Genomic DNA, 17,018 nt, shown 5'->3' with positions numbered 1-17,018 from the left:
CAAAATAAATATAGTAATTTTATTTGCAACTAAAATAATCACCAGTTTTGATCAGATGATAAAATTATTGTATGTGCATACTTATAAAATGACGTACTGTCCATGTATATAATTGCTCAATGCATGTATGAAATATACAACTAGAACAGAATTTGTTAAAAAACAAAATGGCCGGCAATTGGCCATCTTGGGTAAAATTTATAAAGTGGCGTGCACAAACTACCCATAATGGTCTATCCCTCCACGAGTCAGTATTAGGTCAATGTTTCAGACTTTGTCCAAACAGAGACTAACGAAACATGGGTGGAATATTTACCTGCTTAAATGTTTTAAACAATGGAGAAGCAGCAGCCTCTCCCTGCATGGCATCAGCTACAATAGTCTTGGCTAGAGACTTTGAACTCCCTGGTTTACCAACTAAGAATAAAGGTATCCTTAACTCAATACAAACGACCATCATGAAGACATTCTCTTTCAGCGCAGCATTTCTTGCAATATTAGGTCCAAGTAGAAGTTCATTTAGAAACACATCTTGACATCTGAAATAAAAGAATAAAACAATTTGTGGTGAAATGAGAAACATAAGGATGCCCTAAACTAAAGTCTAGCAAGCGGAATTGAATACTCACCGATTGATTTCTTTCAACATTTGATCGCCACCTTCACTGAGTACACAAGGATGAGTGAAATATTCAGATATGTTATCTCTGTATGCTTCTCTTTCTTCTTGTAGACAAGCATGGTAACATACTCCTAAAGACAGCACCAAGGCTTGAGTCAGGTAGTCCAATGGCTTATTAATAAAAAAATATATATAACATTAGGGCATAAGCCATTTCAAGCTTAGAAAAAGAACTTTTATCTTATAAGTACTCATACCACTTTTGGTCATGTGACCCATTGTTCTGGCCGTTGTATTCATACATACATGTAGAGTGATATTGTCTACAGTTGCATTCATATGCTAAGTGTAATTGCTACAGACAACTGTAGCATATTTTGTAAACAATGCACATTTTCTGAGATACATAATTTAGTTGTGTTTTGGTTAGAATAGAATGAAAATTAAAATATTTTGTCAATAACCTCATAATATTCAGCATCACATAGCTACATATAGCCTGTCTGAGTGAAACTTGTAGTAGGCTTACCTCATACTCATCAGGTTCCTCATCTTCTTCTTCCTCCTCATCCACGTCATCTTCCATGTGATCTTCATAAAATTGATTTCTGAGTAGTTTTGCAACCTCCTTGTGCTTGTAGAACCAAACCAATACATTCATAGCTCTTTCAACATCACGTAAGCTCACAAAACTGCATTCACTCTGGCAAACAAAAACAATAGTTTCAGACCAATACAGTATATAAAAGACTTGATAGTGTTAAGTCTGCGGTGTACGAATTCACACATTGTCAGTTTTAGGAGATATATGTTTATGAATATGTCTACACAAACCTCAGTTTCCCTCATGAATCTCTGTGATGCTGCGAGAACTGAACTGATTACATTTTCACTGCCAACAGGAATTTGTCCTGAATGTACCTGCATGGAAATTGTAGAAAACATTATATGGGAAAGAGCAACAGAACAAAATCAAAGGTACATTGTACCTGTTATGCCTCAGTTCCAAAGTGGGTTTATAATAAGACCAAATGAAGATAATTTGACTACATTGCATTCATATACACATGAGTTTCACTGTTACAGCAATCACTGTCATACTGTAACAGTTTGAATTACACAGGACTTAGTTAGATTATGCAAATTACACTCATAAACTTACATATCGTGCAACAATCTGTTTAATGTACAATTCTTCCACTTCACTGTTCAACTGACCAAAATCCCAAACTAGTGGCAGCATACTTGGAGGCAGGGCTTTTACTCTGTATACAAGTTGTCTGAGGGGTATACGCCCTATTGTTAGAAAAAAATAAACACACTCAGATTAGTGCAACTGGCAAACAATGGAATTTCACATTATTGAATCAAAGAAACTCAACAAGTTATATCATTTTGTGAATCAAAGCAAATTGGAGAAAGGAAAGAGTTTAACAAGTAATTTGAAGTTAATAACATATTCCAATGCATGTGGATGATGATTCCTACTTTGTAACTCACCTAGTCTATCATCAGTTTTTTCAGCTCTGATATGGTAGCCTAATCCTGCCATTTCAAGCCTCTCAATCATATCTCTTGTGTGCCTAGGAAGAGATTATGTAGAATATACATGCTTTATTAATAATTACACGAATAGAAAAATGTTATGAAAAGTTATGAATAAATGAATGATACAAGCTGCTAAATATGAAAAACAAATATGAGAGAAACAGAAATTACTATTATTAGTCACCTTCTGTATGGGTTACAAGCTGCAATGATCTTCAAAGCATTACTTCCATGTGTAAGTGGTTTACCATTCATTCTCTGATCACACATGACTTCCTTGATCAGACCAATTGCTTCTGTAGTGTTGGCTTCATCAAAGAACAGTACAGTATCAACATTATGTTGTTCTTTATTATGAACTGCCAATTTCTCACTTTCCTCAACTTTCCTTAGAATGTCTTTGGCTGTTGTTCCACCATGAACCTAAAATATGTTAATTTTACTTTTATTATCATTCACTCACCTATACATATACCGTATGTTTATTCAGTTAAGCGCTACCTTCAATTAGTTGAAATTTTGGCACATAATGATCGTGAATTGGACACCGGCGGATCAACTACGGGTTACCGGTGAGTAGCTACAGATGCGATTGCATAAGTCCCACACTGATACTGTACGATGGGCTTTTATGCAAAAAGTTGGGTTTTGTCTTAACAAATTTTAGGAAATCGGTCTATAATCTCTTGAAACATGTCTCTTTGGTCTACTGTAGAAGTAGAAATTATTTGCGTGGTTTTTAATTTAACGAATTTTGCAGTATTAATAATAAAGTCCATAAACACGAAATTAAAACTATGTGAAAATGTTCTGTTTCAAATGAGCTGTTATCACAGTAAACAATGTTAAATTATTCTTTAAATGCTCAGTTTAACTTTCCAAAAATAACTAATTTCAGTATTTGAACAAAAAATCATGCCGTTTTCCCACTAAACTCAAAGCCAAAAGATCGCAAACATCGGCAAATCTCTTTCGTGTTGCGTTCATACATTAACATAGATTATTTAGGTCAGTGGCCATGGCGGTGTGATGAAAGTTTCAGAAATACATGAAATGAAAAAAGACGTCGAAAGATCTTGTGAGTACGCTACCAAAATGGCGGACGAAAGCATATCTGAAATAAACGAGCTGATGGAAGAAATTTAAGATCTGAGATTGAAAGCAACAGAGATGAAACTATCAAGATCAACTGCTACAATGTACTCCCATGGATTCAACTTACGATTCTATGGAATCGATGAAAAACAGAACGAGACGCCATTATCTGTCATTGGTGAGCTACTTGCTAGCAAATTCAACATGGACAGTACATGCGAAACAGCCAGCAACAAAAACCACGCGCCATTATAGCCGAAATATTATACCGTCCAGAAAGATTTGAAATTCTGCGAACTTCGCACTCATACATTAAAGAGGATCTTTGTCCAGCTGATTTCGCCAAGAAACGTTCACTGCATGCTGTAATGGAAAAGGCATGGAAAAGAAGGAAAAAAACGAAGTTGAGAAACGAAAATTTGTTCATTGATGAAAAAAAAGTCCAATTCCGAGGATTGAGATATATGCATCTCACACGGATATTAACATGATAACACAGAACCTGAACTGAACTGAACTTCACCAGCTGTTGACTGAACACACGTTGATCAGACTGTACAAACTGTACGCAGGGAGTACGATGAGTTTGTTGTTTTATTAGTCATTCTCTGGTTTTGTATCTTGTTTTGGCCTCATGATGTGCTTGGGGTGTTTAGCCTTTAATAGCCATGTTGGGGTATTATTTTGTGTTAGTGTTGGTCATTGTGTTACATTTTTACTTACAATTGTTCAAAAAATGGCAACTTTAATATTAGGCAGATTAACAAAGCAACTCTATACTAGAATTATAACTACGTTGAAACATGACAAAACTTAAATTTCTATCCATTAATACTAGGGTCTCAGGGATTTCAAGAAAAAAAAAGATTTTTTGCTGGGTCAAAAACAAAAATGCAAATATAGTTTTCATTCAGGAAATGCATAATATCACAGAAAACGAAACATAGTGGGCAAGTCAGATGCAGGGTGAATTTTTCTTCTCCCATGGCAAATCAAACAGTAGAGGTGTTATGACTATACTGCGAAACTGTAATAACATTATAAACCCTTTAGTTAAAAGTGATAGTCGTAGATATATACTACTTTATGACACAAACACAAGAGCATGTACATGAACCAATAATTTATTTGGCAAATAGGGGGGCACACCACAAAACCATCGTACACAAAAGTGAGACAATGCACAACAGACTGATAAGATGGTCCCTGGTGCCGCCCCCAAAATGTAGAACAAAGCAGGTGTAAACTAGCTGGCTTACAGTTTCTAAACTAAAATACAAACTAGAATAAGACTGAAAACATGTTGGTTGGTGCAGCATAGCTGCATGATGTTAGTATGGAATGGCAGATTGCAGCATGACTGCAACTGTAAAGTATAGGCAGCGAGTGCTGCGGCTACACCGTGGTTATGCAGCGGGGGCTGCATGAAGTTAAGAGGTTATGGGTAGAGGCAGCGGGGGCTGCAACTACTGAGTTTAGACATTGACGCAGCGAGGGCTGCCTGTGAAGTCGTTAATGAGGTATTAGTAATTACAATAATAAAATTAACACTAATAATAAAACCCACGCAAAATATACCTAAGAAAATATGAATGATCTTGGGGGAATATGAGCTAATCCCATAAGCGAAGTCCCCGAAATGATGCAATTGTTTCAATTGCAGAATAACCCCCAAGACAATATATGAAAGGAATTATCTGCTAATTAATGTCTATGCACCAAATGAGGAAAGCCCACACATAGAAGTTATGCAGGAAATTTTATCACAAATCTCAGAACTAGCTATAAACTCAGACACTGAAATCATCAGGGGGGGCGGGACTTTAATATCACACTTAATGACACAATTGATCGGTCAGGATCTGAAGGTCCAAGGTGAAAAAATGCTAAAAGTAACCATGATGGAATTGATTGAACAACACAATTTAGTTGACATTTGGAGAATAAGAAATCCAAAAAAATTACAGTACACTTGGCGAAGGGGAAACCCAAAGATTGTAGTAATAATAATAATAATCTTTATTGATAAACGTATCCTTAATTGAGATATTGTTCGTGATACAATAAAGTTAAATGTTGTAAGTTAAAAATAGAATAATAAAAAAATTAGAGAAAAAAACAAAAGACAACAACAAAAACATAAAACAAAGCAAAAACATTATTTTTATGAGGCAGCTGGTAATTTAGATTTAATGTAGTTTTCTCTCATTAATTGGTATACAAATTTGGCTAAATTAATTAACATGTTTTTGTCTTTCGTTTTAAGTATATTTACTAGTTTTCCTTCTTTGTTTTGATTGGTCAGTGTTGCAAGAAATTTGTTTAGGCTGTCTTTTCTTAATGTATAATAGTATGAACATGTTAGGAGGAAATGTTTTTCATCCTCAATCTCTCCATTCTCCATTTTGTATAAAGTCATTTAGACTATTATCTCATTAGTGACTCCTTACAACAAAATGTCAGTGTGACCGAAATAATTCCTTCAGTCTCCTCTGACCATTCTGCTATTATGTTGGAATTTAATCCAGTAGATCTTATATTTGGACCGTCATATTGGAAGCTTAACACCAGCCTTTTACAAGACAATGATTATATTAGTGATATTACTGATAAATTTGACATCTGGGAAGCCTTATACACTGACATTGCTGATCAGGGATTAAAGTGGGATTTATTCAAATATGAAATTAAGAAACTTTCCATTGTGTTTTCTAATATAAAATCCAAAAAAAAGAAAAACAAAATTGAAAACCTTGAGCAAGAAATTATAGGTTTAGAGGGTGCAATTGCTATGAACCCCACACAAGAAAATCTACTCAAATTACAAAAAGCAAAACAGGAAATTGAGAGGGAATATGATTATATAACGGAAGGAGCTATCATGAGGTCGAGAGTTAATTGACATGAGAAAGGTGAAAAAAGTAACTAGTATTTTTTGGGGCTAGTTAAGCGGCATGGAAAAAGGCTCACATAAGTAGAATTATTGGAAGGGATAATTATTTTAAAACAAAACAAAAAGATATTTTGAATGAATTGAAAACATTTTAATCTAATCTATATACATCAACGTCCAAACTGGATCGAGACATCTCTGTACACTTGTACTTTGATAATTCCCAAATTCACAAGTTGTCTGAAAATGAAATAAAATTATGTGAATCGAAAATAACATCAAATGAAGCCCTTCATGTCCTTAATTCAATGCCAAAAAATAAAACTCCAGGAAACGATGGAATACCATTGGAATTTTACGAAACTTTCTGGCCAAAAATTGGGAATTTGATGGTGGAATCACTAAACTATGCATTCAAAAATGGTAGACAGAGATATCTCACAACGCGAAGGGGTGATTTCATTGATTGAGAAAAGGGGGAGGGACTCTCGGTATATTCGCAATTGGCGACCCATTTCTTTGATTAATACCGATGCCAAAATAGGTTCTAAATGTTTAGCAAACCGTTTAAAAGGAGTATTGCCTTTATTAATTAATAGTCAACAATGTGCCTTTGTTAATGGTAGAGACATAATAGACAATGTTAGACTGATTGAAGAAATACTGATTAATATACTCTGAAAATACTCTATCTGGCATACTATTAACTATAGATTTTTAAAAGGCCATTGACTGTGTTGAAATGTCCATACAATTTTGGCACAAACTTTCAAAAATGGATTACTACCTTCTACACAGATTTGAATAGTTGTGTCATGACCAATGGGTATAGCACTGGATACTTCCTCATTACCAAGGTGACCCCATGTCTCCATATCTTTTTATTCTGGCACTCGAATTTTTTTTAATTATCATGAACAGCAACAAAAGCATAAAAGGGATTAAAATTGATACACTAGAGGCTAAGTATGCAGCTTTTGCTGATGATCTTTCATGATTTGTTAGTAATGAACAATCTGCTATAAAGTATGTGTTTGCCATGTTGGGAGATTTTCACTTAGTGTCTGGCTTGCAAATATATAAAGCATTATGGCTTGGGAAGTGGAAAAAAACCAAAAAGAAAACGTTTCGAATAAAATGGCCACAACAACCTATTAAAATTACAGGTGTTTTTATATCATATAATACTTAAAGACTTAAATACAACAATAAACTTTGCAAACCCTCTTAAACAAATTCAAAATAACCTTAAAATATGGAAAAGTAGATCTTAAACACTGATTGGAAAAATTTTCATTCTGAAAATATTTGTTCTCTTACAAATAAATTACGTACTGACTTTCTCTGGAAGGGGAGAGACAGGATTGCCCGGAAAGTGATGGTCGGAGAAGTCTCTGAAGGTGGACCCAGATAATAAACTAACTCACAAATTGATGAGAATAAATTTCATTAAAAGATATTTAAATGAGAATGTTATTCATCCCTGGAAGATATTCTTTGACCGTCGCTTGTCAAATTTTGGTGGAAAATAATAAAGTACGAACTCAGCAATATCGGTAAACGGTTTCATCTTTATTAGAATTCCGTTCACAGAAATACAGACTGCACAGCTCCAGAAAACACACGGAGCATGTGACTCAAAGTACTGCACATGCGCAGTTCACTACATGAAAGGTCAACCGGATGTTTACCCCAATGCATGCTGGGAGTTTATCGTACATCAAGTTAACAGCAAATACCTATTTAAATGTAACTTTGCTGTTGAGAAACTTATGCATGTAATTCCTAAGTTTTATAAAGAAGCATTAGAAGCATGGTCTTATCCAAATCACCCTAATGAGAAAGACTACTCTGCCTTGAACACCAGTCAGATCATTTGGAATAATCAAAACATTCTTTTGGGAAACAAATCAATTTACTACTCAACGTTGAGAAATAAAGATTTATGTTTCAGACTTGTATAACAGTAACACCAGGTTTTCTTGGAACAAATTACAGTCAAAACAACTAAATATTAACGAAATATTCATACTTCATGGAATAATTTTATCTCTTCCCAAAAAACTGAACCACAAGTATGACTTTGATTATAACTTCATTGATATTGAAAAACTTTCAAAAAAAATGCGTCAGAAGGGCCATCAAAGGTGATAGTCCCATAAAACCAATACTCTGAAAGGGAATTCAACTTTACAGGATTTTGGAATTTAACTCACAAACTGCCCTTTAAAGTGTCAATTGACACATAAACTCAGGTTTTTCAATTTAGGCTACTACATAGGATACTTTATACAAACTACAATGTATGACCTGGCCAAGAGAAATATAGATGTGGATCTATTAATAGTATTATGTACATTTTGCAATGAACAAAATGAAACAATTGAGTTCTTCATTCTTGTAGATTCACTTTCTGGAATGAATTTCACAACTGTGGGAAATGGATTACTATACTAGGAACAAGCAGCCTATCGGCTGAGATAGCTCCGCTGTTAGAAATGCACATTTCAATTAAAGAACTGAAGACATCATCAGAAAATGAACAATATGTATAGTATCAAAGCAATCAGACTTACAGTTTATAACAAGAAGTCGAAAATATCACTTTCTACCAAAAATGACTAAAATATTCACCAAAATTAGAGAATTGAAGATATCATCACGAAATGAACAAATCTGAGAAAGGTCTACATGTAGTATCTATATATGTAATATCAAAGCAATTTAACTTTTGGTTTTTAACAAGAAGTCGAAAATATCACTTTTTACCAAATATGACTAAAATATTCACCAAAATTAGAGAATTGAAGATATCATCACGAAATGAACAAATCTGAGAAAGGTCTACATGTAGTATCTATATATGTAATATCAAAGCAATTGAACTTTTGGTTTTTAACAAGAAGTCGAAAATATCACTTTTTACCAAATATGACAAAAATATTCACCAAAATTAGAGAATCCAAGATATCATCACGAAATGAACAAATCTGAGAAAGGTCTACATGTAGTATCTAAATATGTAATATCAAAGCAATTGAACTATTGGTTTTTAACAAGAAGTCGAAAATATAACTTTTTACTAAAAATTACAAAAATATTCACGAAAATTAGAGAATTGAAGACATCATCACAAAATGAACAAATCTGAGAGAGGTCCACATGTAGTACCTATATATGTAATATCAAAGCAATCGGACTTGTGGTTTTTAACAAGAAGTCGAAAATATCACTTTTTACCAAAAATGATAAAAATATTCACCAAAATTAGAGAATTAAAGATATCATTACAAAATGAACAATTCTGAGAGAGGTCCACATGTAGTACCTATATATGTAATATCAAAGCAATTGCACTTGCGGTTTTTAACAAGAAGTCGAAAATATCACTTTTTACCAAAAATGACAAAAATATTCACCAAAATTAGAGAATTAAAGATATCATTACAAAATGAACAAATTTGAGAGAGGTCCACATGTAGTACCTATATATGTAATATCAAAGCAATTGCACTTGCGGTTTTAACAAGAAGTCGAAAATATCACTTTTTACCAAAAATGACAAAAATATTCACCAAAATTAGAGAACTAAGGATATCATTACAAAATGAACAAATCTGAGAGAGGTCCACATGCAGTACCTATATATGTAATATCAAAGTAATTATACTTGCGGTTTTTAACAAGAAGTCGAAAATATCACTTTTTACCAAAAATGACAAAAATATTCACCAAAATTAGAGAATTGAAGATATCAACATGAAATGAACAAACCTAAGAGAGGTCTACCCAAGGTACATATACACCAAGTATCAACGCATTCAGGCTTGTAGTTTTCAAGAAGAAGTCGAAAAAGTAAAACATTGACACAGACGACGGACTACGACGGAGACGGACAATCACTCACATGATAAGCTCCGCTCGACAAAGTCAACAGCGGAGCTAAAAATTAATGAATGAATATATTCAACTGTGTAATGTAATCCTTATGATGTAATGTTGTCAATAAAATATAAAAAAAGAAAAAAAACATACATTATTTAAATGAGCTATGTTGGCATCATCCAGCTATTTGATTGGTTAATTAACGACTTTACCTATCAGATCAAAGAACACGAAGCAGGAAGCATGGCGGATATCGTATTGCATCAAGCTTTTACATGTGACCGGAATCATTCGCTTACGATGCAATTTAAGTTGAATTTTACTGCTACCATGGTCATTTGTGTTGGTTTTATTTTTCTGTTGATCGTAGGGCAAACTGTGAATGTTTCTAAAGGATGATACTTTTTGTACAACTTTCTAGGCCTGAAAACAGGTCATTTAGTAATACTTAGTATTTAAAATAAAGGCTACAGTGACTAAGCGTCAGACTGTAATGTAAAATATTGCAATAATGTATCACCAGAATGGAGCAAGAACAAAGGCTTGAAACAGTTACCAGTACTAGAACTTGAGGTGCTTGAAATAAGTGCCATTTGATACAAAGTTGCCCAAATTTAAACATAAAAAAGTCATTGAAAATGACACAGTTCCTGTTCAAACTAATCCTCATGTACCAAACTTGGTCTTGACAATATTCAAAAAATATATTTACGTGGTGAAATACCAAAATAGTGTACATACCGAGTAGAATAGATAGAATAATGCTTTTAAATTATTAATACCATAAAGAAAGAGTTAACATTTCTTTTTAGGTTTTCAGATTAATAAAGTAAATAATAAAAGTACATGAAATGTAAAAATTGATTTAAACAAGACATGACATGTCGTGTCATAGCCCCGGCTCAGAAAAAAATTTAAAAACTTATATTGAACTTAGTTTGTGTCAGAGTGAATTAATTCATTATGAGCTGTATTAAATTTCTGTTCAGAATTGATGTGTTACAATTTAGGGGTTGGGGTAAAAATATATTCATTTGGCTTTTCTGAGACAATTTATAACTTGTTAAACATATAATGCGATGTGCACTTGTAAACAATTATTACCTGTCCCTGTACCAACTTTGAACAAAACTGGATGACACGCATCTGAGAAAGAGCTGTTAACAGCTAGAAAAAGCTTGTTTTTTTTTAGATTTTTGAGGGAAAAAAGGGCCTCCAAGTCGTAAAACTTTATCCAATCAAACAAGTCATGAATGACAATCCTTGGTGTACATTACCTGTGTCAACAACTTTACTTCCCATGTACTTCATGTACTACATGTACATGTAGTTTATGGCCCTGAATTAGTTTCAATATCTCTAAATAAGGACAAGAGTACTTCTCATATGACAATGATACAAATAAAGTGCAAGAATCCAGAAAAATATTATCAAGTTTTTATTATCATACATTAATATTAACAAATCGTGTGAAATTGAACTTTTATGTACAGAGAAACACATATTTATGCTTTGGTTGACAGCACTTCTCAAAAAAAAAAAAAGACGACCTGCAAAACTTTATACAATTGTCAGACATGCAGTGAATAGTCAATCTGATTAAAATCTGATGTAGTGTACGGGCTTTAATTATTGTGGCTATAAACTTATTTTAATTTTATTTTTTATTACTTTTGTTATTAATGCCCTTTTATTTTATTATTTTACTTTGATTTTGTGATTTTTTTTTAATTCTGCCCTACCTACATCTAATCCGACGCCTATGTAAGTCCCGTTCAAATCTCGCATAAGTAACAGCCAATCACAGCCCCCCTTTTATACAGGCAGTCGGTTGCTTGCTTTTCAGTGTAGCGATACTCTACGGGCAATCTTTCTGTACATTATATTTTGCCCACTTGAATAAACCATTAATAGAAAATTGCTAGTATATTTTTATTTGCAAAAGAAATTCCACAGCATTTTACAATTTTTGTCATTACATTGAATATTTTTTTCACTTCCAACAAATGTGTACACTTCCAGATACATCTTCGCCAACCAAGGTTCGTTCATTCAGTCATCGCTTCAATTTTACATCACTGAGCATAATTATCTAGAATGGAAGCAAAAAAATATTAAGTAAATCGTAATGATTAGAACACTGTAAACAGCTATAGTAAACAATGCAAACTGATTTTAAATTGTAGAACGGTCACCGGCCCACGGCATCGACGCAGAAAATTGGAGCAAAAAAATATTTCCTGATCAATTGCGATGTGTTCCAATAATAAATATTTTATTCCAGTCCAAATCAGCTCAATTACTTTAATAAAGAGTTATTGTATAATGTACAAAATGATGATACAATTTGATGAATATTTACAGCTACGGTTTCAATACCGTAGACGATGTTGGCCCGATCTTCAACAAAACCTCACCCGTCTCCAGGGCAGGCGACTGGAAAAAGACACTGGTGTTCGGTCGAAACGGCGGAAACAAAATCGTCACTCCCAGAATAACTATGCAAAATAACGATCTAAAGTCGAACCATTCGAGCCACAATATTAACATAAAAATGACTTTCGTTGCATTTGACAATGATAAACTTACCAAAAAGCCGTGTTATTCTCGGTCGCTAACGTCGGTATAATCCGCCATTTTATTTGAGTATGTTTGCCACCCGATTCCGCCCGGTGACGTCATCATGTGCGCTATAGAAGGAGGTATGTGATTCGTTGACTAAAATCGTCGATAGTGGGTCTCGTTGAAATCTCGTTACATAGGCATCGGCTCAGATGTAGGTAGGGCGGAATTAAAAAAATCACAAAATCAAAATCAAAGTAAAATAATAAAATAAAATAAAATAAAATAAAATAAAATAAAAATAAAATAAAAATAAAATAAAATAAAAGGGCATTAATAACAAAAGTAATAAAAAATAAAATTAAAATAAGTTTATAGCCAAAATAATTAAAGCCCGTACACTACATCAGATTTTAATCAGATTGAGCGAATAGTATGCTTTTGTAATATATGCAGTTTCAGTGGCTTTGCTTTCCGAGAAAAAAATTCTGGCTCTGCACCTGAAAAAAACAAAAAAACATTTAGTCAAAAGTAAGCAGAGGTTGTAGTATATATGCTCCCATTAGCTGTTAAATTTAATTAAAAAAGATATTTGTGTACTGACTTTTCAGTACCAAAACATATTACTTAATATATTTATACCAGCCAGAAAGAAATTGCAAGTTTTCACTGAGCAATTAGGAATATACATGGACAACAATTGATGCATGTGTAGCAATATACTGTTTAAAAGGCTGCAAGATGTAATGAAGTAGCAAACCAATCACTACTCCAGTCTGACTGGCTGGGAAACTGCACAATACATACAAAAATGTATGCAGATGATATATGAGCAGCTCCACCAAATATAAAAATATTCTTTCCATAGTTATGACTCTAATGTGATCGTACAAGTTTATTGTGATTCTATATGTGTTTGTAATATTATTTAGCTTTATTTAGCATTCTGTTTAGTTGGTTAACTTTACTGTATTTTAATGTAGTTTATTTTATTTTTATACGACCATAGAACAACTCACTGTAGTTTGTTTTAATGTTGAATAAAAATTAAATCAGTCACTGTATAGTGGTGACATATTGCGCGAAATTGTTGCAAGGATAATACTTTTCTCGATTTGCGTGTCGTCGTGCATCGATAAAAAATGCATGGAATGGTCGGCAGTATCGATCAAGTTCGTCTAGTGTGACATTCGTGGCTGACGACAAGAGGTCATAATTTGGTGCTACAATAGATGTCATGAAATGTTGGAAAATTACAGTCAATCAAAATCAAAGAAAGCTTAGAAAGAACTCCCATGTGCTGAGAGTATTGGAGACACATTAAATATAATTCGAAATTACTTAGCTGAAAACTAATTATGCAAATCAGGAAATTAATATGACCAGATTTGAGTGTAAAACTAATGAGGTCTGCGCAATGTAACAGAAAATCTATGTCTCCAAGTTTAATTGAAATGTGATTACAACCAAAAAATTATGAATTATTATGCTTATTAGGAAATTAATATTAACAGATTTTTACCCCAAACTAATTAGGTTTGTACATTGTCCTAGAGCATCTTTGTATTAAGTTTCATTGAAATGGAATAATTAGTACCGTGAAAACTCCAAAATTTCGACCCCTCTAAAAATTCGACCGCTTATTTATTTGCCGGGTTTCGGTGTTTTATTTACCTCCAAATTTTCGACTCCACTAAAAATTACCGACTCATTCTTATTCGAAAATTGCGACCAGTTTTAGTTTTCCCCCAAACGAAAAAAAAAAAACGATGTGAGCGTTCAAACGAGACCTTCCTCGAAGGCATGAATCCGGGTTTCTGATTGATTGAGAGATTTTTATTTTATTGGTAACGAAAATATATTCTAAATAAACGAAGTTTCAAATAAAAACGAACACAAAAATCTCGGCATGCTGCGTTTCTGAATTGTTGATTATTACTGTACTCAGTAGTGATTATAATAATGTACACAAAATAAATTTGTTGAATGGTTATGAAATACAAATAAAAGTCAACTTAGTTTCATCGTAAGCGAATGATTCCGGTCCACAGTCACTTGGGGGCTGAAAATCAATAAATACTAATTTTCAAAAAAAAATGATCCGCTATACGTATATAAATAAACAAGTTGTGAAACACGGCACCTAGTAAATCGACACCCTGTCGGTTTCAAATGTCGATTTCTTACCTTAAAATGCGAAACAAAAATTTTAGAGGGGGTCAGGTGTTACGTTAATAACCATTGTTCATAATCGCTAACTAGGTTTTATTCAAAACTGCACAAATTTCATGATCGAAAATGGCCAGCAGCCAGAATCAAGGGGGATTCGCACAGAGTTCTGGGTAAATCAAGTGCGCATACTCATTTTCAGCCAATCAGGCGTGCCGTAACAGCGAGTATTTCCTTCATTTACCCAGAAAAATGACGCCAAAATACACCTTAAAAGTCCCATTTTATTTTCTTAAATCCCATTTTATTTTTTAATCCAAGGGCGAATTTACGGCAGAATTTGGTCTCTCAAATAAGGGACACGTGAGCTTTGATTCTAACCGGATACATTGCACTGGGTCGGGGAGATCGTTTGCTAAACTTCCATGTATCTTTTGTCCAATGGGTACCTGTACTTCGAACATTCGCAAGTTTTCCTAGGTAGTGCGAGACAGCTTTGTCTTTTGACCTATTAGTTTTGTGCTGACCTCTTCTCCGCGTCTTGATGTTTTGTTTTGCTTGTCATAATACTCACTGATTGATGACTTTGTTTAGATTTTGAGTTACAACTCGGCCACGACCTTTGCTTTTACCGTGAAACATGAGGAAGTTTACGTCAATTGACGGACATTGCATTTTTTAAAAACTAATGAAGCACACTGTCTATCATCCCCATTTTTTCATTTGCTGATTTCTATTCTGAAAAATTCGACCGTCCGAAAATGCACCTTAATTTTGACTCTAAAAACATGTCACATTTCTAACACCAATTATTTAAAACCGGTCGAAATTTTGGAGTTTTTACGGTACTTTAGATATCAGTGTGAAAGCTTAAAATTGGTTAATTATGAAAATTAGGTAATTAATATGTACAGATTTTAACCCACAATTATTCAGGTCTGTCTATTGTCCTACAGCATCCATGTACATTCATTGATATGTGATGTATAGTACCTGAGATATCAGTGTGAAAGTTGGTTAATTATGCAAATTAGGTGATTAATATGCACAAATATTTACCAAAAACTAATTGGGTCTCTGCATAATTCTAGATTCATTGAAATGTGATGATTAGTACTTTAGATATTAGTAGAAAAGCTGAAAATTAATTATGCAAATTAGGTAATTAATATGCACAATTATTTACCCTGAAACTAATCAGGTCTCTGCATAGTCCTAAAGGATCTATGTACCAAGTTTCATTGAAATGCGATGATTAGTACTTGAGATACCCGTGGAAAAGCTGAAAATTAACTAATTATGCAAATTAGGTGATTAATATACACAAATATTTATCCGAAACAATCAATCTCTGCATAGTCTTTGAGTACTAGTATGTAAGTACCAAGTTTCATTGAAATGTAATGCTAACTACTTATATCAAAAGCTGAAAATTAATTAATTATGCAAATTAGGTAATTATATGTACTGATATTACCATAAAAACTATCAGGTCTGTGCAGTGTCATATGACATCTATGTACCAAGTTTCATTGAAATGTGATGATTAGTACTTGAGATATCAGTGGAAAAACCGAAAATTTACTAATCATTATGCAAATTAGGTAATTAGTATCCACGGATTATTACCAAAAACTAATCAAAACCTAGCATTAGTTCAGAGCATCTATATACCAAGTTTCATCAAAATCCAATGAGTGGTTGTTTAGATATCAGTGGAACAGTCATGGAACCACTAAAAAATAGCTAATTATCATGCAAATTAGGTAATTAATATGCACGGATTTTTACCAAAAACTAATCAAATCTGCGCATATGTTCAGAGCATCTATGTACCAAGTTTCATCAAAATCCAATGAGTGGTTCTTTAGATATCAGTGGAACAGTCATAGAACAGCTAAAAATTAGCTAATTATCATGCAAATTAGGTAATTAACGAGCATGGATTTTTACCAAAACCTAATCAAATCTGCGCATTGGCCCAGAGCATCTATGCACCAAGTTGCATCAAAAACCGATGTATGGTTCTTGAGATAGCAGTGGAACAGTCGGACACACATACATACACACACACACACACACACACACACACACACACACACACACACACACACACACACACACACACACACACATACACACTAACTGCAAAGACTCCCATTTTGTGCTTCGCACATGGGAGTCAAAAAGAATGTAACATCGTGTGAAACGTACTTCACGCTCTACTCGCTTTAAAGCTGCCGC

General features: G+C 33.6%; 1 protein-coding gene and 1 long non-coding RNA gene across 2 annotated transcripts in view; both read right to left on the bottom strand.

The window, feature by feature from the left end:
- Positions 1–289: 289 nt before the first annotated feature.
- Positions 290–17,018, bottom strand: part of LOC144350052 (E3 ubiquitin-protein ligase rnf213-alpha-like) — a 156,006-nt gene continuing 139,277 nt past the window's right edge. Inside the window, exons 36-42 of the mRNA XM_085502817.1 lie at positions 2,355–2,593; positions 2,123–2,205; positions 1,785–1,918; positions 1,457–1,543; positions 1,152–1,325; positions 630–793; positions 290–539 (exon numbers count right to left, since the gene is read on the bottom strand). Of these exons, the coding sequence (XP_085358943.1) occupies positions 290–539; positions 630–793; positions 1,152–1,325; positions 1,457–1,543; positions 1,785–1,918; positions 2,123–2,205; positions 2,355–2,593 (1,131 nt within the window). The remainder of the gene's footprint in view (positions 540–629; positions 794–1,151; positions 1,326–1,456; positions 1,544–1,784; positions 1,919–2,122; positions 2,206–2,354; positions 2,594–17,018) is intronic.
- Positions 12,010–12,827, bottom strand: LOC146739490 (uncharacterized). Its single transcript, XR_014930202.1, has 2 exons — positions 12,633–12,827; positions 12,010–12,135 (listed from the first exon to the last, which is right to left on the bottom strand). It is a non-coding gene; the product is annotated as an uncharacterized LOC146739490 (long non-coding RNA).

This window comes from Saccoglossus kowalevskii, chromosome 8 (genome assembly GCF_978046115.1).
Source record: "Saccoglossus kowalevskii chromosome 8, keSacKowa6.1, whole genome shotgun sequence".
Taxonomy (NCBI): Eukaryota; Metazoa; Hemichordata; class Enteropneusta; family Harrimaniidae; genus Saccoglossus; species Saccoglossus kowalevskii.
Note: the sequence above shows the minus strand (reverse complement) of the source record. Positions and strands in the feature narration are given on the sequence as shown.